General features: G+C 37.6%; 1 protein-coding gene across 3 annotated transcripts in view; it reads left to right on the forward strand.

The window, feature by feature from the left end:
• Window positions 1-296: 296 nt before the first annotated feature.
• Window positions 297-19,901, forward strand: part of mylk4b (myosin light chain kinase family, member 4b) — a 35,669-nt gene continuing 16,064 nt past the window's right edge. The window contains exons 1-2 of one of the 3 annotated variants that reach the window (XM_078946144.1): window positions 297-334; window positions 11,302-11,554. In XM_078946144.1, coding sequence (XP_078802270.1) covers window positions 11,393-11,554 — 162 coding nt within the window. In that variant the 5' untranslated portion in view covers window positions 297-334; window positions 11,302-11,392. Of the gene's footprint in view, window positions 335-5,497; window positions 5,788-11,301; window positions 11,555-14,722; window positions 15,221-19,901 lie in introns of those variants that run through there. The other 2 variants (XM_011474255.4, XM_011474256.4) reach the window with 2 other exon arrangements.

Raw genomic sequence — 19,901 nt, forward strand, 5'->3', positions numbered from 1 at the left:
ATAAATAATATATATATATATATATATATATATATATATATATATATATATATATATATATATATATGTGTGTGTGTGTATGTGTTAATATTTGTTTATTCTGCCTTATTGTCTTTGCTCCTGAACATTGATTTGGAGGATTGTTCCAGGTAGGATCAACTCCATAGCTTCAGGGGGCAGTATAAGGAAAATGTGAATCCTAATCTACCAGGTAGGTAGATGAGAAGAGGTATTTAACTAGGTGACAGTGTGCAGGTGGGGTTTTTTGTCTGGCAGTCATTGTGAGCTGAACAAGAAACATTTCAATGCTTGAATGACTTTGGTGACGCCATTGGTATGTTTATTTCAATTTTATTTATATTCTGATATTTATGGGAACAGTATTAAAAAAGTGAAATAGTTAAATGGCACAATATTTTCAAAAGTTTAAAATAACATTACATTTCAGACAAACATTTCTGATATCTGTTTAATTATGCTCTGTTTTATTTCAATGTTATCAAGCTCTCATCCATTCTTTGTTGAAAATAAAAAGAAGTTAAAATGAGTGGAGTTGTCCAGCATCCTCCGTTGTCTCCTGAGCCATTCGAGTTGGGCAGCACTGAAAATGTATGTACGGTATGTATGTATGCATCCAGAGTCGCCATGGAAACGCATGGACAAAAAAGAGAGCACTATACTTCAGTGAGACGGAGTTGGAAATTTTAATGACGGCGTATGAAGATTATACGTCCATCAAAAAGTAATACGGCTGCATCATCAAAAGAGAGAGTTTCTGCTTGGAGAAAAAGAACAGACAAAGTAAACGCATGAGTTTCTGATCTTATTTTGATTGTGACGCATATATATAACTTATCCAACTTAAATAACACTGAACAAAAATATAAACGCAACACTTTTGTTATTGCTCTCATTTTTTATGGTATGAACTCAAAGATGTGAAACATTTTCCACATACACAAAATAACCAGTTCTCCGAAATATTGTTCACAAGGAGATGTGTCTCACTTCATGAGGCAAATGGTGGTCACACCAGATACTGACTGGTTGTCTGAGTCCCCTGACCCCCTAAATAAAACAAAACTGAAGATTTCAGAGTGGCCTTTTCTTGTGGCCAGTCTAAGGCACACCTGTGCAATAATCATGCTGTCTAATCAGCATCTTGATATGGCACACCTGTGAGGTGGGATGGATTGTCTTGGCAAAGGAGAAGTGCTCACTATCACAGATTTAGACAGATTTGTGAACAATATTTCAGAGAACTGGTTATTTTGTGTATGTGGAAAATGTTTCACATCTTTAAGTTCATACCATAAAAAATGGGAGCAATAACAAAAGTGTTGCGTTTATATTTTTGTTCAGTGTAATTCAGTTGGTAACAAGTAATTGAGTTAAATTTATTCAACCTAAATTCTTACGTGTATCTAACTCAATATTTTATTTCCAACTCAAATTTACATATTTATTTAACTACATGTAATATTACTTTAATTCAATTAACGTTTTTCCATCTTAATTTATTGTAATTCTTGAACTCTCATATGTCTAAATTTGACAAACTCGACAAAACACAGTAAAACTGCCAAACAACTAAACACATTTGGTCAAAAACCCACACTTTAACCCAAATCCGTCCAGACAGGCAAAGGGAATGGTATCCCACAATTCCTTGCGGTGCCGATCTAACAGCAGCACCAAAGTTACACCTACTTAATTGAATTAATGTAAATGAAAGTAAAATAAATGTCTGATAACTACGTGTTATTTTTAACCTGACTTAACTAAAAAGAATTGATTTATCTTTACTAAAGCAAATAATTAAGTTAGATCAAAGTGAAAAAGTTCATCTTTCTAACATCCAAACGTGGTCTTATCACCCTCTCATGGTTTATTATCTGAGCTTTTTCATCCACTAAATCATCTTCAAATGGACACGCCATGCTGCTTCACCTCTCTGAAACCAACTAACCTTCAACTAAACCTGCTCCAGACCAGGTTATGTTCAGAGCATGAGTTGCCAGGGGAACTAAGCATACCCTGAAACATACCTGTTTTTGGAACTGAAAGCGGTGGTTGTACACTTCTTTAGCCTCAAACTTACCGTGGGAGCTAGCACAACCTGCTTTCTGGAATACCCCCCTGGTTCATGTTTTTCATCCACAGCTGTCTTCATTTAGTTAATCCCCCTCAGTGTTAACAAGTTTCTGGTTTACAATCAGTTATTGTCAGGTCATGTGCTCTCTCCTGCCTTGTCACCTTTTTGGTTCTCCATGTTCTTTTTTTTTCATGAAGTTCTGGTTAAGTAAATAAACGTTTTAGTTTCTGTTTCCAAGCCTGGTTATTGGTGTACACACAGAGCGCCTTGAGAATACATTCACACCGGAGGTGAACATTATTTTCCTCGTGGTCAGGAATGACATTCAAAAAAAATTTTCCCTTTAGTTTTAAAGTGTTTTCTTTTTGCAAAAAAAGGAAAAAAAATCTGGCAGACAATATAAACCAAATTTCTTACTTGGGCCATTGGTTCCACAATCATGAGCAGTTGCCTTCCAATTTGTCCGCTCGTCACTGAAATAGCTTAAGAAGTCTGACAGACAACACGTCTAACTGTGACAGGAGCCTGGTCTGCAAGGGCACTGTGATGATGTGCTGGAATTCAGCAATTGTCTGACACAACAGTAGTCGCAATATGTGGTTAAAAATTATATTGCAAACATTATAGGTACAGGAAATTTTTTTATAAATCTTAAAATGTTTGTGCAACATTTTAATGTAGCCATGAGGAGGGCCAAGGCAGTTTCTCATTGTGCCGGGCCAAGTCTGGATGGTGAAAAAAAGGCCACTTATCAATTCAAGACTACAAGAAATTGTCAGTTGGAGGAGTTAAAGTTATGGATTTTAATTTTGTTTTTCTCCCCTGCCTACAGCTTGTTTTGGACAACATTGGCCCAAATGCAACCTTTTCCCAAGTGCTTTCATCTGCTTTCGGATGCACTGTCAGGGGCTTAAAAGGTTTTAGAGTAAGAGGCTTCCATTACCAGGCACAGCCGGGTAGACAAGCGGCAAAGGCGTGAGGCGTTGACTAAGGGGGGGTTGAATCCAGCAGCGTACTGATCAACTTTCTCTGTGAGGCTGATATTTGATGTCAAGGACGCTTGCAGCCTCACTTACGTTTCGACCAATCACAGATGCGCCATACGATGGTCTTTCGGTGTGCACCAAAACCAAATGGTTGCGCCAATGAAGTAAACAAGAACAAAATATTTCTTTTTTTTTTAACTTGTCCTGTATATCTGCTGGGCAAACAGATGAGAGCTATAGGCCTCTTGTGTTGGACATATTTTATTTTAACAACAGGGGTTATATACCCTGGACAGTTGCTTTCAGACATACCTCTGGTTCTGACAAACCAGAGGTATGTCTGAATAAACCCCTTTTGTAATCTAGGCCAAACTTTATTCATTTTAATCATATTTGAAAACCTTTTGTGTTGGACCGGACGGAAAAGGAAAGGAGGGAAGAAGAGAGGGATATTAGAGAGGGGGGGATGGGAGGGTGATTATAGAAGGGGGGGGGGGGGTAAACATTCCTCTTTGAACAGGATTATTGTCAGACTAGTTAGTATTCAGAGATTATTTAACTTAATGTTAATGTGTTTAAATTAAACTTAATAACAATAACTATTTGTTTTAAAAGGCTGCTAGAAGTTGAAGCTGGGGTAACTATGGTGCACTGGGGTTCTGTCCTCTTTTCCCATCTACTTCTCCCCTTCCTCTTTTCTGTATTTTTGATCATCATTTATCATTTAGTTCTCCATGCCTCTGTTTGGTGCAGTGCGATTCATGTATTGTCACTCTTTCCCTCTCCCCTCCTGGGGAGTGGGAGTGCTTCCAGACTCCTGTTGGCTCATCCGTGCTCCTGTTCCTAACCGTTTACCTCGCTTTTGCTCCCGCTCCCACACCTGGCTGTGGATCCTGCCTCTAGCTCGTCTCTGGCTCGTCTCTGCTCTGTACCTGACCGAGTACCTCGTCTCTGCTCCTGCTCCTACACCTGGCTGTGGTTCCTGTCTCAGGCTCGACTCGCGCCCCTGACTGTCCCCCCAACCACGGCTGGATGAAGCTCGTCTGCTGGACTTTATATATGTAGGTGTAGTTGTAGAGTTAGATAAGTTAATTCTTCTCTAAGAGTTCTGGTAAATCGCCTGTCCGTCCTGGGGGAGGATCCCTCCTTCATGTGGGCACCCCTGAGGTTTCTTAGTTTTTTCCGGAATCCGTTTTTTTAGGAGTTTTTCCTTACCGCGAAGGGGGGTCTAAGGGCAGGGATGCCAGTATAGCTTAGTCAGTTTGTTAGTACAATTTAGTATTTTCCTATTGAACTCTTTGTATTCATGATCCTTTTGAGTTCATGTTTTACTTTCGAAGCCCATCGAGACGACTGTTGTTGTGATTTTGGGCTATACAAATTGAATTGAATTGAATTAAAACCATGAAACAGTATCAAGCAACAAGTTGCTGGATGCTTATACTCATTACAGTAAGGTTCAGATGTGATACAAGTCCATAAGGGCGGGGCCTGTCCACACAGACACTCTAATGTTATAAACATACCTGTTGGATCCAAAAATGTTTACATGTCAACATGTACACAATACGAATAATTTTCCCAGAGAGGGAGAGTGCCCAGTCATCCCCACACCAAGACCCCCTCCCCAGCAGCAGCAGGAATATTTCTTAAAACATGAACATGAATTTGTTATTACATCAGACACACATTATTTGCTGTTAGGGACTAAATTAAACTTTTGTTTGTCATCAAAACTTATTCAGTGACTTTTTCACTCACAGGCAGCGAATTTCCGCTGGCTACTTTTAAAGTCCCTTTAGTGTGAAAGCAAACCAGACCAAATGATGAAGGGAAAAAGTTCCATTCCACCTTAATAAAATTAGACTTAAGGTGTTGTGATATGAAAACCTAAACCATAACTTTGTTCAAACTCTTGTGATAACTTTTAATTTCTATCAAAGGCAATATATCAAAACTCTAATGGCTCTCATTTTGGGTTCAAGAGACTAAGGACTCAAAGGTAATTACAAAACAAAGCATAGACATGACTTAAATTTTTCTTAAAGTAAACACCCATCAAGAATTTCAATTTCTATGTATGTGAAAACATTATAGAAATTGACAATAAAGTTGACCTTGACTTAGATCATGACAGACAGTTTTAAAACCCTTGTCTGTATCTTCGCTTCCTTTGTTTTCCACTCTGCCAGCCCTGCTCTGCTATTCCTCCTCTCGCAAAGACACATGGCGCTCTGGCATTCCTCTCAATCTATCATAATAAGCTTCATTCCCTGGAACACTCCCTCTACTTTGTGCTAGCATATGGCCCTGGGTCCCACAGAAGACCCCCCCCACCCCACTCATGCTCCTGTCTCTGTCTCCTCCTCTGCCTTCCAAGCACGGTGGCTTTTTCAACACCTCCGCCCCCTCCAGTGCTTATCCCTTGACTTGTGTGGATTCCAGCTCAGAGAGCCACAAGCATTCAGAACTTCCCTCTGAGCAGTTTGCTCTGATATCTCCCGCCTGTCAGTCACATCGGATCAGCGTGTCCTAAGTGCATGGTCGGTGCAGGAAGGAGGAGAGCATCCAGCAGCAGGACTTGAACTCCCAACAGCTAAAGACCATCGGAAAACCTGGAGTAACAAACTCCATTGCATCGATCAGAGCCATGGGAGGAAAGGAGAAGAACATTTTGGTGATTGCAAATGTGCCCACCTACCAAGGGTGAGTTTTCTGGGTTTCTGTTCCCAAAGTTCAAATTCCTGTAGGTTTTCAGTAAAATGCAGCACATATTTGTAGATGCAGTTTAAATGGAGAAAGTTACAATGTTTTTCCCCGCAGATGCTGACAATTTTTGTGATTCTTACTAAATACAGAGCGATCTTAAACTTGCATGATGACCATGTTTTGAATTCTAACACCTCTTCTCTGGTAGTATCAGTTGCACTGCAAGATGCAACTTGTCAAGTTGCACAGCTAACTGATTTATTTAGCACACATTAGGAAATAATTTTAAAAGGCTTTTTCTAGATAAATCAGCTACATCTATTGACAACATAAAAATAACAGAAATCATTAACTTGTTGCGAAATTGGTTCCTTAAATTGCAATTTTTTTTCCTTTTTTATTTTTTTGATTAATAAAAGTAAAAAACAGGAAGCAAAAGTTTTAAATATTAAGCTGAAGGAATGCAGGAGTACCACAAGAACATTTAATGCAAAATCGTAAAGCTACTGCATCTGCTGCAGACTAATTTAAGGTACTTGCTTTGTTCTTGGCAAAAAGGGAAAGTACACAGGGTGGAGGCTCTACAGTTACACTCGTCTGCTGAGTCGTTGTCTATGTGAAGGATAAAAGTCTGTGAGCTCTGAATGCGATTTGATCTGTACATCTGTGTGCAGACAACAGCATATCTGTGATAAAGCTGTTCACTAAATTGTGTTCTATACAAAGTCTTCAGGGCACATTTTCGGGTTTTCTGATAAGTCATCTTGTAATTCCGATTCCCCCTTTTATTTCTTGTGTAATATAAAAAGTAATAACGAACAATAACATGATGCCATATGACTGTAAACACGCAAGATTGTTTGTTTCTTCACTCACTCGTGTGTAGTAAACGATACTCGCGGCAGAATTTCTGGGTCACCCGTGCTCTGTGTCAGTTTAAGTTAACCTCAGTTCATGACTTGGCATCTACTGTAATGAAAGTTTCGGCTGGCAAGCTGAAAAAGCAAGAAATGAGAACCAACCCATAAGATCACTTGATATTTTTGTGTCAGACTGTCAGCGCATTTAAAAGGATGATAAGTGAAGTAGCTCTTGTCTACTGAAGGGGTTCTGGAAGGGGAAATATGTTGAGCGTTTTCCTTTTCTATTTTTTGTCTTCGGTTTTCTAGGTCATGATTTTGTTGACTACATTTAAAGGAAGTCCATTTTAGACCGTCAATTATCAATATATCTTTTGTCATCAAGCCATGAAATGTTATTTTTATTCCGTGTCCACACACAAACAAACACACACTTCCATCACATTCCAGAGGTTTACACGCCTGCTAAAGCGGGACAACAGAGGCCCCAGAAAGACAGATAGCAGCCTGGGGTGACGACTTTCCATTCAGAGCAGCCTCTTAAATTCAGCTCATACTAGACCTTTTGTTCTGGCCTTCCAGGTTCCTAATCTGCCCTGTTGCTGTTTCTGACCACACTCTCAGGGTAGCCAATAAAACCCTCTGCAGAATTACACCTTGCATTGCTTCTGCACTCACCTTATATTATATACTGACATGTATGCATGCACGTATGCGCCCAACACAGGCAAACATGCATGCAGCAGACTCCGTGTCTCCCAGCGCCCCTTTGCTTTATCTTAATCAAGAACAAGTGTACGATCTGTTAACCCAGCAGACAGAGATAATGACGACAATTTCACTCCAGAGTGTTCTACGTGAAACATTTCTGAATCCGTTCCTGTTGACTCATATCTAGGTACAGGATATTTTTTGACAACACAAATGCTCCATTTGTAATCTTTACTAAATTTAGGTTTGTATGTTTTTAAAATAAAGGTTTTACTTGATATACTGTCATTGTTGATTTTTCACAACCATTTAGCACTTTAACAAACTACAACAAGCACATGTTTTTTATGCATTCTATACAGTAATGGAAATGACATAGACAGAAAAAGGTGAGAAATGCGAGGAAATGAATATGGCCCCCTCCAATTTACATAAAAAAATGAATTTTACTGTTTCTAGCAATGTTGATTATGGTTAAAAGTAATACATTTTATTTGAAATTTAAAAATAACTTCCTTTATTTGCTCAGAATGTTCAGATGTTCAGTGAGCAGGGCAGAGTAGCAATACAGACCTAAGTTTATCCAGCCTTCCCACCTGTACCTCCACTCTGCCAATCAATCAATAACTGTTACCTAAAATGGGATAATAAAGTTGGAAAAGATTTGAAACAAGGACAAACTTTATAGAAAAGGAAACACAATACTTTAATCTAATTTACTTCACATTTTTGCCATAGCATAGATTAAGCAAAATTTTACATTTGTAAAATTTAATATTGTGCCTTTGGTGTATTTAAAAATTCTATATCAATGATAAATGACAGTTCAAGTTCAAAGCATATTGATTCTTCCATGTCTATTATTCATAACTCAACAACAGACAGCCGTTTTTTTGTCTCTCAGGACTGTTTTATTGACAAACCTTTTTCATGTGGATACTATAACATTATTATCACTAAGCAATATCATCAAGTGGAAATGCAAAGAGGAAAACTTTTAAACTTTTGTACTACACTGTACTTATGTCAGCAGCTTTTCTCATGAAGTCTGACTTTGAGAAATAGAAGCACCAGGACACTTTCATATATTAAAATTCATGTTGTAATATTTATTAACAAAATTTGATGTACAAAGTTAAGTTTTATTTATTTTTTGAGGTCACCCTGAGGGACATTTGGTGTTTCCTTAAGGTTTTAAAGAAGATGACTATAGGTCTATATAAACATTTACACTTTATATAGACCGGATTATTTTCGTCTGTATTTATTTTCTTCAAAAATGTCCTTGTGCAAAATATCTCCATTAGGTTCATGCATTGAAGGATGAAAAGGGAAATGCAGTTTATTAGTTGATTTGTTGAACAGAAAAAAGTACTTTTTTGTGTCAAAGCCTTGTCAACTGTCTGCCAGGCTACAAGCCTGTGAGGAGATGTTGAGTACGATTAGCTCCTCACCTATTAAGGTTTTCAATTTCTGGTGACAGCCCACTCATTTATCATCACTATGCAGGTATGGACCCCTCTAAATAAAGTCCTTTAAAATTAATGACCCAAGGTCGCCCAAGCTCACAGAGTGGTCATGGGTGGCGAGCCTTCTCAGCACCAGCTTAGCTGACCCTGTGCAGACGGGGTTCAGGAAGGTCCTCTTCCCCCACAAATGTCAAGCTGGACAGCGGTTTAGTATGACAGTTGGAAATAGTACTTGTGCATCAAAGCAGAAAAAAGACTGAAGCTTGTTTGAACACTTGTGTTTTTTCACTCATTAAACTACAGAGACATTAGTGTTTTGATTTCTCTGGTAGAACCTTTGCAGGTTTTTGGAAAAATGGTTGTGAAATTATTTGTCATAATTTCCCAACATGAACATTTCAACCAACACCTGGAAACTTTTTTCAGGGCAGTTTCTTTTGTTTTTGCATTATAACTGTAGGTATTCTTCTAAAACCAGTGTAGCTAGGCATTGTACTGGAAGGACAGCAATGTCCAAAGCCTGTGAACCTGAATGAACCATAAGAAACAGTCTCCAGTGGACAACCACTCAAGGTGTCAGCACTGAAAAAAATTGGAGAAAACAAAATTGAATCAGGACATTTTGAATCTTTTCCTCTCTATCACAATCAGTCAACGCTTTGTTTTGTGTTCACCACAGCCAGGCTGATTGGTTCACACCAGAGTTAATTTCATACTTTGTTTGACAGGTGTCAACGGTCATCTGAACTCTGGTGTGGACCGAATGGGTGAACTTTGGTCTGCCTGAATACAAGGCTCTTATAGGGTTCACTTGTAATTGATCCCAGGAGCACTTTGGTGACAGCGTCATTACAGATTTATTTCTGGTCAGAGCTGATTTCGGGCAATGCTGTCCCCAAACGAGCAGCTGGTGTAACTCAAAACCTCCTCGACATTTCCTGCCCAATTTTAGACAAAATTCTCTCAATTTAGTTGAAGTTTTGTATATAAAATCTGTGAAATGTAGACTACATATTTATGTTACACAAATGAAACACAACTTAAAAATTGTTTAAAATATCATTTTTTGCTGCATGGCATTTGACTGGCAGCAGATTTACACTGAGCATTAAGAAAATTTAGCATAAAAATTTGTACAAAAATTGATTATGCAGACTATACATTACTGAAATGTATTGTTGTTGCAAAAATGCTTTCAATAGAAACCAATAAGACAAAAATAAAATGTCCCAATGATTTCAATAAACTGGCATTTGTTGAGTTGTGTTAGTTTATCTGAACCCCCTTTCCTCACCTTGAGCTGAATATGTAGGGCAAAAAAATGTAAACAAACTTCCACCATTGGGAACTGTGACAGGTGCAATCATGGTCACGCTTTGCCCTGAAGCTGAAATTTAAACCCAGAGGAGCCTGTGATGCTGAGGAACAGCTCAGGCCCTCCGAGTTAGGGAGTAGGTCACGACTGTGGAAGTACTATCCAAGTTCCGTAATTGTCAAGCAAAGTAGGAACATTGGCACACCGAGAGAGGTTTAAATATCAGTGGAAATCTTGGGTGTCTCCCCCTGAGGGTCCACAGGTAGAGCACAGCAGAAAGCCCGCTGTCGCTGGCAGGCGTCAGAGCAGGCTCTCCAAAACACCATCTATCATCTCGTCTGGGGCTTAGATCCTGCGGCCAACTGCAGCGACAGATCAAAGCTAAAAGTCTACAGGGGTCGGCTATTTCAAACGTGTTGATTGGAGCTGGGCAAGATAATAGTAGTAGATGTAGTGTTAATGCCGTGGGGTTAGCCCTTCCAATAGCACTTTCTGCATGGCTTGAGTGCATGGCTTTCTTTTCTTCTTTTATCATCACAAAAGATTGTCTTTTATTTAAATAAAGATTGCTACAGAAGAAAGAAAAGGTCTGTAAAAATGTAAGGGAAAATAATTGCACAATTTGTCTCTCAGTGTGTGAATCCTCTCCTATTATGTTTTTTCTCTCTTGCAAAATTAAGAAGTCAGGTGCGTCGCTTTACCTAAACAAAGTTATGCATTAATAACAAAAAACCAACCATGTCAAACTGGACTAAACTGTATAAATGGGGCTTTAATGACTCTGATTTTCAGCTTGACAATCTCTAAAATTAAAGTGGTTTTTTACCTTAATTACATCCTCATATATGTTGATGTTTATATCACGACTAACCATACTTTCAGTCATTTCTGCTTTCAGAAGCGCACCAACATCCATACATGAACTCTTATTGTCATAAATTTGCTTTGATGTGCAATAAATATTATGTTCTCCTTCATATTTAATGTCTCACTTGCTCACTGACATAACTAAACCCAATCTAATAGAAGCACATTCATTGCACGTTTTTTCGTCTCTTCCCCACCAAACATTTGTAACTTAGTTAAGCTGTTCTTTTTGCCTAAGTAATCTACTGTGACGTGACTAAAAGAGAATAAAGAAAATATTTTTTTTCAGGTCAGACAAGAAACATCTGTGTAACAAGGCCAGCTCTAGTAAGAAGAATGGAAAAGCCACCACTACAGCTGTTATTCCCCCACCGATTCCCATGTCGCCAATTGTTGAAAAGATGGAGGGTCTGAAGACCATCCGTAACCGCAGCAACAGCCTCCGTCTTGGCCGCCTGGCCCTCTACAAGCACCTTGAAAAGGTGGGGACTATGCGCTCTTTCTGGGAGCTCAAGCACGTGGAGCTGGAAGGAGAAAACCAGGTAGTCGGCACAGTCTGTGTTTTCAACAAACCCCATCCAATTACAGCAAATCACATGGTACCTGCAAATGATCTGTTACTCTGACTTCATGCTCTGAATACCATGATTTTTCTTTCACTCATTCAATACAGTTGTCTCAACGGGCTTCACTAGACATGAAATCAGTTATAAAATACAATAGCTGTATGCTGATCTAAACTAAATTCGGCATCCCTGCCTGTAGACCCTCCTTCTCAGTGAGGAAAAACTCCTAAAAAAAGAAAAAACCTCATGGATGTCCTCATGAAGGAGGGATCCTCTCCCAGGACCCTGACCTTATCTGGGTTTATGAAACCATTACCATACCTTGCAGATTAGATATTTTCATCCATCTTTGCCTTTAACAATATCAACCGCCTATGTTAATTTTCAGGAAAAAAACATTACCAATCTACAAAAAAACTATATTGTCTTTTTTTTTTAATTTCCTGAACGATATTAATATTATTTGCAGTGGGAAATCACTTTGCTACAAAGAAAGAATGACATTATGGACAATAATTATGGGAGTCAGATTCCTTAAGTTCCATAGCATTTGCTCTGGATTCCATTACACATGTTCAGCGGAGCCACAATTCTTGCCGTGTACGGCGACCAGGAAAAAGACCTCAAAATAGCCGGCCTCAAACACTACCCTGACACCTGCTGCAAGGCCCAACATGACTTGACAGGTGAACCCTGGTGCAGCCACTAGTGGGAGCTGCAGATCTGTTCATGCTCAGTTGACTGGTGGTCGGCCGGAACTTCATCAGCTCTCCATTGAAACACACAGACACACATGCACACAAAATCAAATACTGAAATAAAAAACCCGGTCAAGAGAGGCCACTAGATGACAGCAATGGACTGCTTTTGGTTTTTTTCAGAAAATGTCTATGGAGCCTCTAAATGTGAGATACATTCAACACAAGGAGATATTTCTGGAAACATTTTTAAAGAATGGAACATCTTTTTGCGCAGTTTGCACAAAAAGTTTTGTCCTAAAAATTGAGAAACAAATTTTCCAATTCTGAGTTTAAGACCTCTATAAGAGGTATAGAAAGTGTTAGCACTATTTGAGATGTTTTAATTTTGGTCTTTATGTAGGCACAAAGTGTCTAAAACAATAAAAAGAATAAGAATATTGCAATTTCTTTTTAGACGTCTTTCAAAATCTTTAAGCTCACGTTACAAAGAGCAAATTGCACTAAATAGTTTAAATACAACTAAAATACCAAAAACTCAAAACTGTAGACTGACAATTTGAAAAGTCATTTTTTGTTCTAATTTATGAAAAAAACTCAACAAGTACGAGTGATTATTGGTGTCTTTGTAGCTACTATCTGTGAAAGCTACATTATGATAGTAACTTGTATTTCACACGTATTTCAGGCCAAATCTGTGAGTTTCTTTCACTGCTTTCTCTGTTATAAATCCATTCTGTAGGTTATTTAACCCCAAAAAAGCCCACTACATTAAAAAACTAATACTAAATTTATTTATTTTTTTAAGAAATCCACAGTGATAATTTTGCAATACCTTTTTTAAATTATACATAGTAGCAATTATGATAGTTTGGGTTATTTGCTAAGTTTTGCTCACAACAATGTTAGTTTAAGACATGTGAAGCGCCTCATTGTATCTGCTGTCTCAAATCTAATCCACATATTTTCAATATCGTGTACACCTGTATGATAAAGAATTAATTTCCAACAACTTTTACTTTCTTTCAATACAGCAAGTAGTCATTAAAAAAAAATAGATTAGTTATTCTCATCATAAAGTTTTGAGGATTAATAAAAGTTTTTTCTGCCAAAAGTGTTTCATGGAAGTAGTAATTTTAAAAAGAGCAGGAAAAGCCCTTTTACTGCCCCTAATGGAATAATAATCCACTACAGGGCAGGAAACATGGACCAAGTTATGTAAAAAAAATTATTTTAAGGAATTTTTGGATGATGCTAATGAAATGTCTATCAAATATGATACAAATAGTTATATAGGGTTAACATGAGCACCTGCTAAGATAAAAGGGGATGGATTTGACTTCTTTTATGATTTATGAACTTAATAACATTTAATGAAAATCTTTTTCCCATTTGTTTCCTCCTACATTCCCATTCCACCCCTCCACTGTTATAGCTCCACCTTGAAGAGCACAGACTGTTCCAGTCTGTTGTCAGAAATACACTTGATCCATGACACTCATCAGCTTCGTGACAGCACTGCTCTCAGCCGAGGTTCTCCTCGGATTCCCAGCAGGAATAATTATCCTTCCGGAGGTCCTGCTTTTTAACTCTAGTATTCTTTGAATCAACTTCACCCCACCTCCAGCTGTTGTTGCTTGTTAAAAATAGGTTACTGTAGATACGAACTATGATTTAGTAAACATGGTAAATTTTTAAAGTCCAACTAAGTAGTTTTTGCAAAAATATAGCCTTCTGAAAAGCAAAAGATCGAAAAGAAAATTCTGATTTTTATTTCTTATTGTTGTTTTTTCCTCATGAACCTTGTCTTTAGTGTTTGCTGTTATCAAAGTAAACTGTAATGCAAATATGGGTAGGTTTGATCTGCATTGGTAGGCTACGTTCCATTGTCCCCCACCAAAAAAAGCAAATCATTGCTGTTACATGATTGTTTCTGTTCTAAAGGAGAAATGGCTGAGCTCTGCCAACATCCCTGCCACATGGATTTGTGCATGCTAGTCTATAAGTAGCGTATACTTAACATTCAGCGCTTGCAGTTTAAAAAGCTGTTGCACTTTTGTGAAGTTTTTTATTAGAAGTGGGTTTTCTTTTTTATTTAAAAAAAAAACTATTTTCCTGCAAAGATGATTTTCTTCTTATGCTCTGCTAATCTGCTGATTGTTTTAGCACTATTTTTTTTTTTGCAGCACATGGACACCAAGATAAACTTGGCACCACACAAATGCTGGTGTTTGTTTACAAGTGTGCACACTTGGTTGTTCGTTTGCCATCATACAGACCAGGAATCATGCACAACCATCATTTTATGGTGCATAGGGTAGAACAGCCATGCGACTGGCAGAGGTGCTCAGAAGGGTGCATGTGTACATGAAGTGCTGCGTCTGAAGTTAAAGGATACTCGCGGGCATGCCAGCAGCAGCGGTGGGCATCTGATTCTGCGTACAGCAACGACACCCTGAACCCAACACCACCTGTCTCGATCACGTCTCAGAGACGGCATGTTCTCTCCCTTTAGGTCCCGTGGTGGGAGGTAGAGAGCATGCCGGCTGCAGGGTGAATGGATGGCTGGGTGGGTGGTTGCCTTGACGGCAAAGAACCCTGTCCTTGCTAAAGTCTGTAGCCAGGAAAAGATTGGTCATTCATTGCTCTGTAAACCAAGCTTCACTATTATTTATATATATTTAAGACGTAGAATCTTCTTCTGTCTTTTGTCCGCCATCTAAGATCATCCTGCTGAAGGTAGCAGAGAGGTTAGACGGACATCCAGAGCAGGGAGACAGCAGTCAGGAAGAGGAAGCCTTCCAACATGGAGAACTTCCTAAAGGATAAAAACCTCTGGATATTAGGGAGTGTCTGCTTGGTGGCCACCTTTCTGTGGCGACGGCTGTGGAAATTGTTCTCTGTAAAGAAGGAGAAAAATACCTCATCCCATGCAGACGCGCAGGTAATGTGGCACACATGAGCTTGTGTGGACATTTTTCCTGCATGGAATTGGTGAAATCTTGCCCGAGTTGATTAACACGAGTAGAGGCATGACATAATTCATTTTGTGGGTTAGGAAAGAGATCAAGAAGGATTAGGCCTGCATTAATTTGAGATTAAAACATGTGCACGAATGTATTATCACCCATGTGAACTGATACCTGAGAGACTTTTAGATAAGTCTTCATATGGTTTTGACATAATATTCAACTCTCATTTGTGATTAGTAAAAAACTTATGATAATAATCTTATATGAATTTGATTCCAGAATCTCCTAAAAGTAAAAGAGGCTTGAACTCAAATCCAATTATTTAGGAAATTTCAAACTTTTCTAACTTTAAACATAAGAAGGCCCGTTAAGAAATCTAAATCTTAAACAGAATTTAGGTACTGATAAAAGAAAACTCTTCTGAATGTTTGTATGAATTTACTCGATTCATGAAAATCTTTGAATTACTCCACACAAAATTAGCCAAAAAAAGAAGCAACTGTTTTGGGGAATTATTTTAGTTTCAGATCTAAGACAAAATTTACAAAACAGTTCTTTGCTCTTAATAGGGTTCTCACAATGTGATCAAAAAATGTCACCAATTACAAACTTCATAGAAGACAATCTGGTTTCCAACAGCTGTGACCTTTGAATAATGGAATTCATTCACAATTTTAGAAAAAGATGCTAAAATTTCAGAACTGTGTTTTTATTTGCAGATAAATTGCAGTTTTTCATTCCATCTCCATATGCATCTGTACAATAATCCTGCAGAAAAACGTGCTGCTGACTTATAATGGGTCAGGAAGGCTGTGGTGTTTTTTAGTCGTTAACACCTGTTAGTGTCAGAAGATTTTTATTTCCATGTCTTGTGAAGCTGACAGCAGGTTATGTTAAAATTAGATTTATAACTCTGTTTATTGTGTTGACTTTTATGGATATTCACGAATGTTACAGCTGTTTGAACAGGATCATACTCGAGTGGAAAGTGAGTTTAGTCATAAGCTGTAGAAACCCTCTTTGTTTAAAGTCTGTTCTGGATGGTAAAGTAAACCGGATCCTTTCCTCCAGTGTTCTGTTCAAACTAAATCGCATAAACTGGATTCACTGTGCTGTCAGCACCTGCTCTTTATCTGCTCAATTCATACCTTCAAATCTCCTTTTGTGAGTGAAAACAATTGAAAACAATCAATGGAGCAAAACATCTTTTAACTGAGGAGCAAAAAGCGTTAAAACGTTTGAATATGCGACATAAACACTTGGAGTATTTTAACAGAAATGTGACGTGTTTGATGATCCCAGCCTACTCTGGAAGGGAGCAACACCACTAAACAATAAACACTAAACACCACTAGAAAATACAAATACTTAAAATATAAACACCAGAATTGCAAATGAGACTTTCACTGACACGGTTAAAACAGTTGAAAAGGGTCATAAAAAAGATGATTTTAAAAAAAAAACATCTCATGATGCATAAATAGCTGAACAAACCTTTGCAACAATCTAATGAACCTTTTACAGTTTTCAGTAAAAAATAGTTTGTTTGCATCCATCAGTCTTATACCCTTATTTTGCTTATACAAGTTGCAAATTTATGGACAATCCTTAAAATTCAAATTGTTTTTAGAACAAAACAATATATAATTGCAAAAAAAAAAAGTGTAAAAAAAAGAAAAAACCTGGAGAGCTTTTCAAAACATTATGGCCCAAAAACATACATTTATACTTGACTGACTGACTGACTGTCAGTCTCTAATCATAATTCATTCATTTGTCTTAAAAATACAAACTACATGATAAAAAGCTTCAAGTAAAATTTTGTCAAGTGATCATCAGTGCAAACAACAAAGACCAGACGCACAAACAAATGCTTTTTCATGGGGTTTGTCCAGGACAAACAGTAGCTCGTGTTAATGCGTGTGAGCGTCACCAACGTGAGAGGCTCTTCTCCTGCAGATACTCATGCTCACATAGCTCTGATAAAATTAGCTCACAAAAAAATAAAGAGGAGCACGGGAGAGCTCACAATAGCTCTGAATTGCCTTTTGCTTCTGAGCTTTTCAAAACAAGAGGAACACGATATAAATGAGTCAAACAAATGGTTAACAGTTCTATTTTGCATTACTGTTGAGGGGAAAATTGAGCTTAACAATCTTTGCTAAGTGTATTTGTTTTGCAGTACAACAATAAGTAAAATCAGGCCTTTTTCTTGTCTTTCAGCTTTTATGCATTAAGGGTAATCAAAGTGCAAAGGTAAAAAATGATATAAAAACTTCACAAAAAGCATAAAGCTCAAAAACTCAATGAACAAAACTCTACAAGTTACCAGACGATGACTCTCAAGGCTATTGCATTTTATCTAGTCTGCTGTTGCCTTTAACAGCAGTTAAATGATTATTGTAACTACAAATGTTCACGTGACATTGAAAGACCACTGCTATTCCAGAGGGATGAAGAATTTGTGATTTTTTTAAATTGAAATTATACCAAAATAGAAACCAAAAAAGTTAAGGCTCCTAAAAGTCTTTGTGACAATGTTGCACATTTCCCTCTCTAATATGTGCAAATTAGAAATATTTAGCTTGTAGGTTTTTGTTTTTAATGACAATTAATAAGTATTCTGTTCTGATACATGACCTGTGATATGATTTCTGGGATAATGTTTTACTGTGTAATCAATTGCATTGTGTTTCATCTTTGTTATTTGGTCTTATAAAAATGATACTCCCTTAGACTAGGAGAAACCCAATTACTTTAATTAGAAGTTGCAAACCAGATTATGATAACAAAAAAAAAAAAAGACTAAATAAAATTGTTAAGTAAGGCATAACAGCGATGGTATTACAGAATAAAATGTGCTTCCTTTTACTACCTTTCAAATAATTAATCAATGAAATAAGCATAACAGGGGTGGGAAAAAATGTAATGCTGCTGAACCAATCTGCTTTTGATTATGGAAACCATTTTTAGAACTTTTCTATTCAGAACTACATTAACTACCAACAATTGCAGGTCAAAATCTACAGAATCAAGATTGTTTCATCCTTGTCTGTCCTGCTCTTTCCCATGCCTCTTTCTCTCTGGAGTGGGGACACCACAGGAATATGCTGTTTTCACTAGGTCCCCTCTGGCATCTGAAGTGGTGTCCACTTTCAGACGTTTGCATAACTCATTAGCTGCACAGGGCTGAGAAATCCTACTGCGTCACTCTGAGACAGAAACACCATGATTTTCCAAAATCATTTCAGACACAACTTCTATAATGTCTGAGTGTGATGAAATGTCTAAATCCTAATGTACAAATCAGACCGTTTACTGTCAAAACAATGATTTGTGTGCTTGAGTCATGACCAGACGTCTCATCTTCCTCCTTTAGACTCTGTTCAGTAAAAGCTTGAGACAGTTGATTGAACAAGTGAAGACAAATGAATCAGTGGCCTTCCTTAGTGACCATCTTTCTCAAAAAAAGTCACCAAAGAATTTTTATCAATGATCTAACTACACCTCTGTTGAGGGTAAAAAATGAATAATCATAGGACAATCAACCATCTATGCTAAAACTAAACTGAACAACCCCCATGTAGGAAGTTTAATTCATATACATAAAACAGAAGTACTTTTGCTGGAAGAAAGAAAGTTTTTAAATTTATGACTGTAACATCTCACTGATTGACCCTTGTGCTATCCTAGTCACTTTAATGTTGGGAGTTGGGTCATCTAGACCCCACTAGACAGTGCGCTAAACCTTTTTTCTTCAATGATTTGTGATCTTCACTGGTGTCCATGGATTACATGAAATCTTTCCACCTTTATCCACCTTTGTCATGGTAGGAAGAACACATCAATGGAAGGGTGGGGTCATCTAAGATAGCACAAGGGTTAAATGTCCAAAAACAGCATCTTTTTGGCTGGATTTAAAGGCAAAAGGCTGATTGAAAATGTGTAAAAGTAGCTGAGACACCTTTAAGTTGAAACTCTAAAGATTTCAAAAACCAGTCAGAAAAAAAACCACGATATCGAGATTTACTTCTATTTGTTTGCCTGTAATGCTGTACTTGAAAATTTTGCTGATAAACTGTTGGGCCCACAAAATAAGGACAGTTACAAAGTTTTCAAATAGATCACATCTCTTTGATTGTGATTTGTTGAGTCGATTTATTTTAAGTACACATGTTGTTTCGATGGTAGTGTTCAGTAGATAAGTCTTCTTGCAAACTTAAGCTTTTGACATAACTGATTAAAAAGAGACACATGCACAGGAAACAGCTAGGTGCCATTCTTATCTCCTAATAAAAACTCAGCTTCAGCTGTGCTTATATTTCTTCTTTCTCCTTGCACCAATGTGGGACAGTTTGCAATTTTGTTGTACTGTTGTACCAAGTATGACTACAATGACAAAGTTTTATCTTATCTTATCTTATCTTATCTTATCTTATCTTATCTTATCTTATCTTATCTTATCTTATCTTATCTTATCTTATCTTATCTTATCTTATCTTATCTTATCTTGTCTTGTCTTGTCTTGTCTTGTCTTGTCTTGTCTTGTCTTGTCTTGTCTTGTCTTGTCTTGTCTTGTCTTGTCTTGTCTTGTCTTGTCTTGTCTTGTCTTGTCTTGTCTTGTCTTGTCTTGTCTTGTCTTGTCTTGTCTTG

Source organism: Oryzias latipes, chromosome 4, assembly GCF_053564925.1.
Source record: "Oryzias latipes strain Hd-rR chromosome 4, Olatipes_Hd-rR_3.1".
NCBI lineage: Eukaryota > Metazoa > Chordata > Actinopteri > Beloniformes > Adrianichthyidae > Oryzias > Oryzias latipes.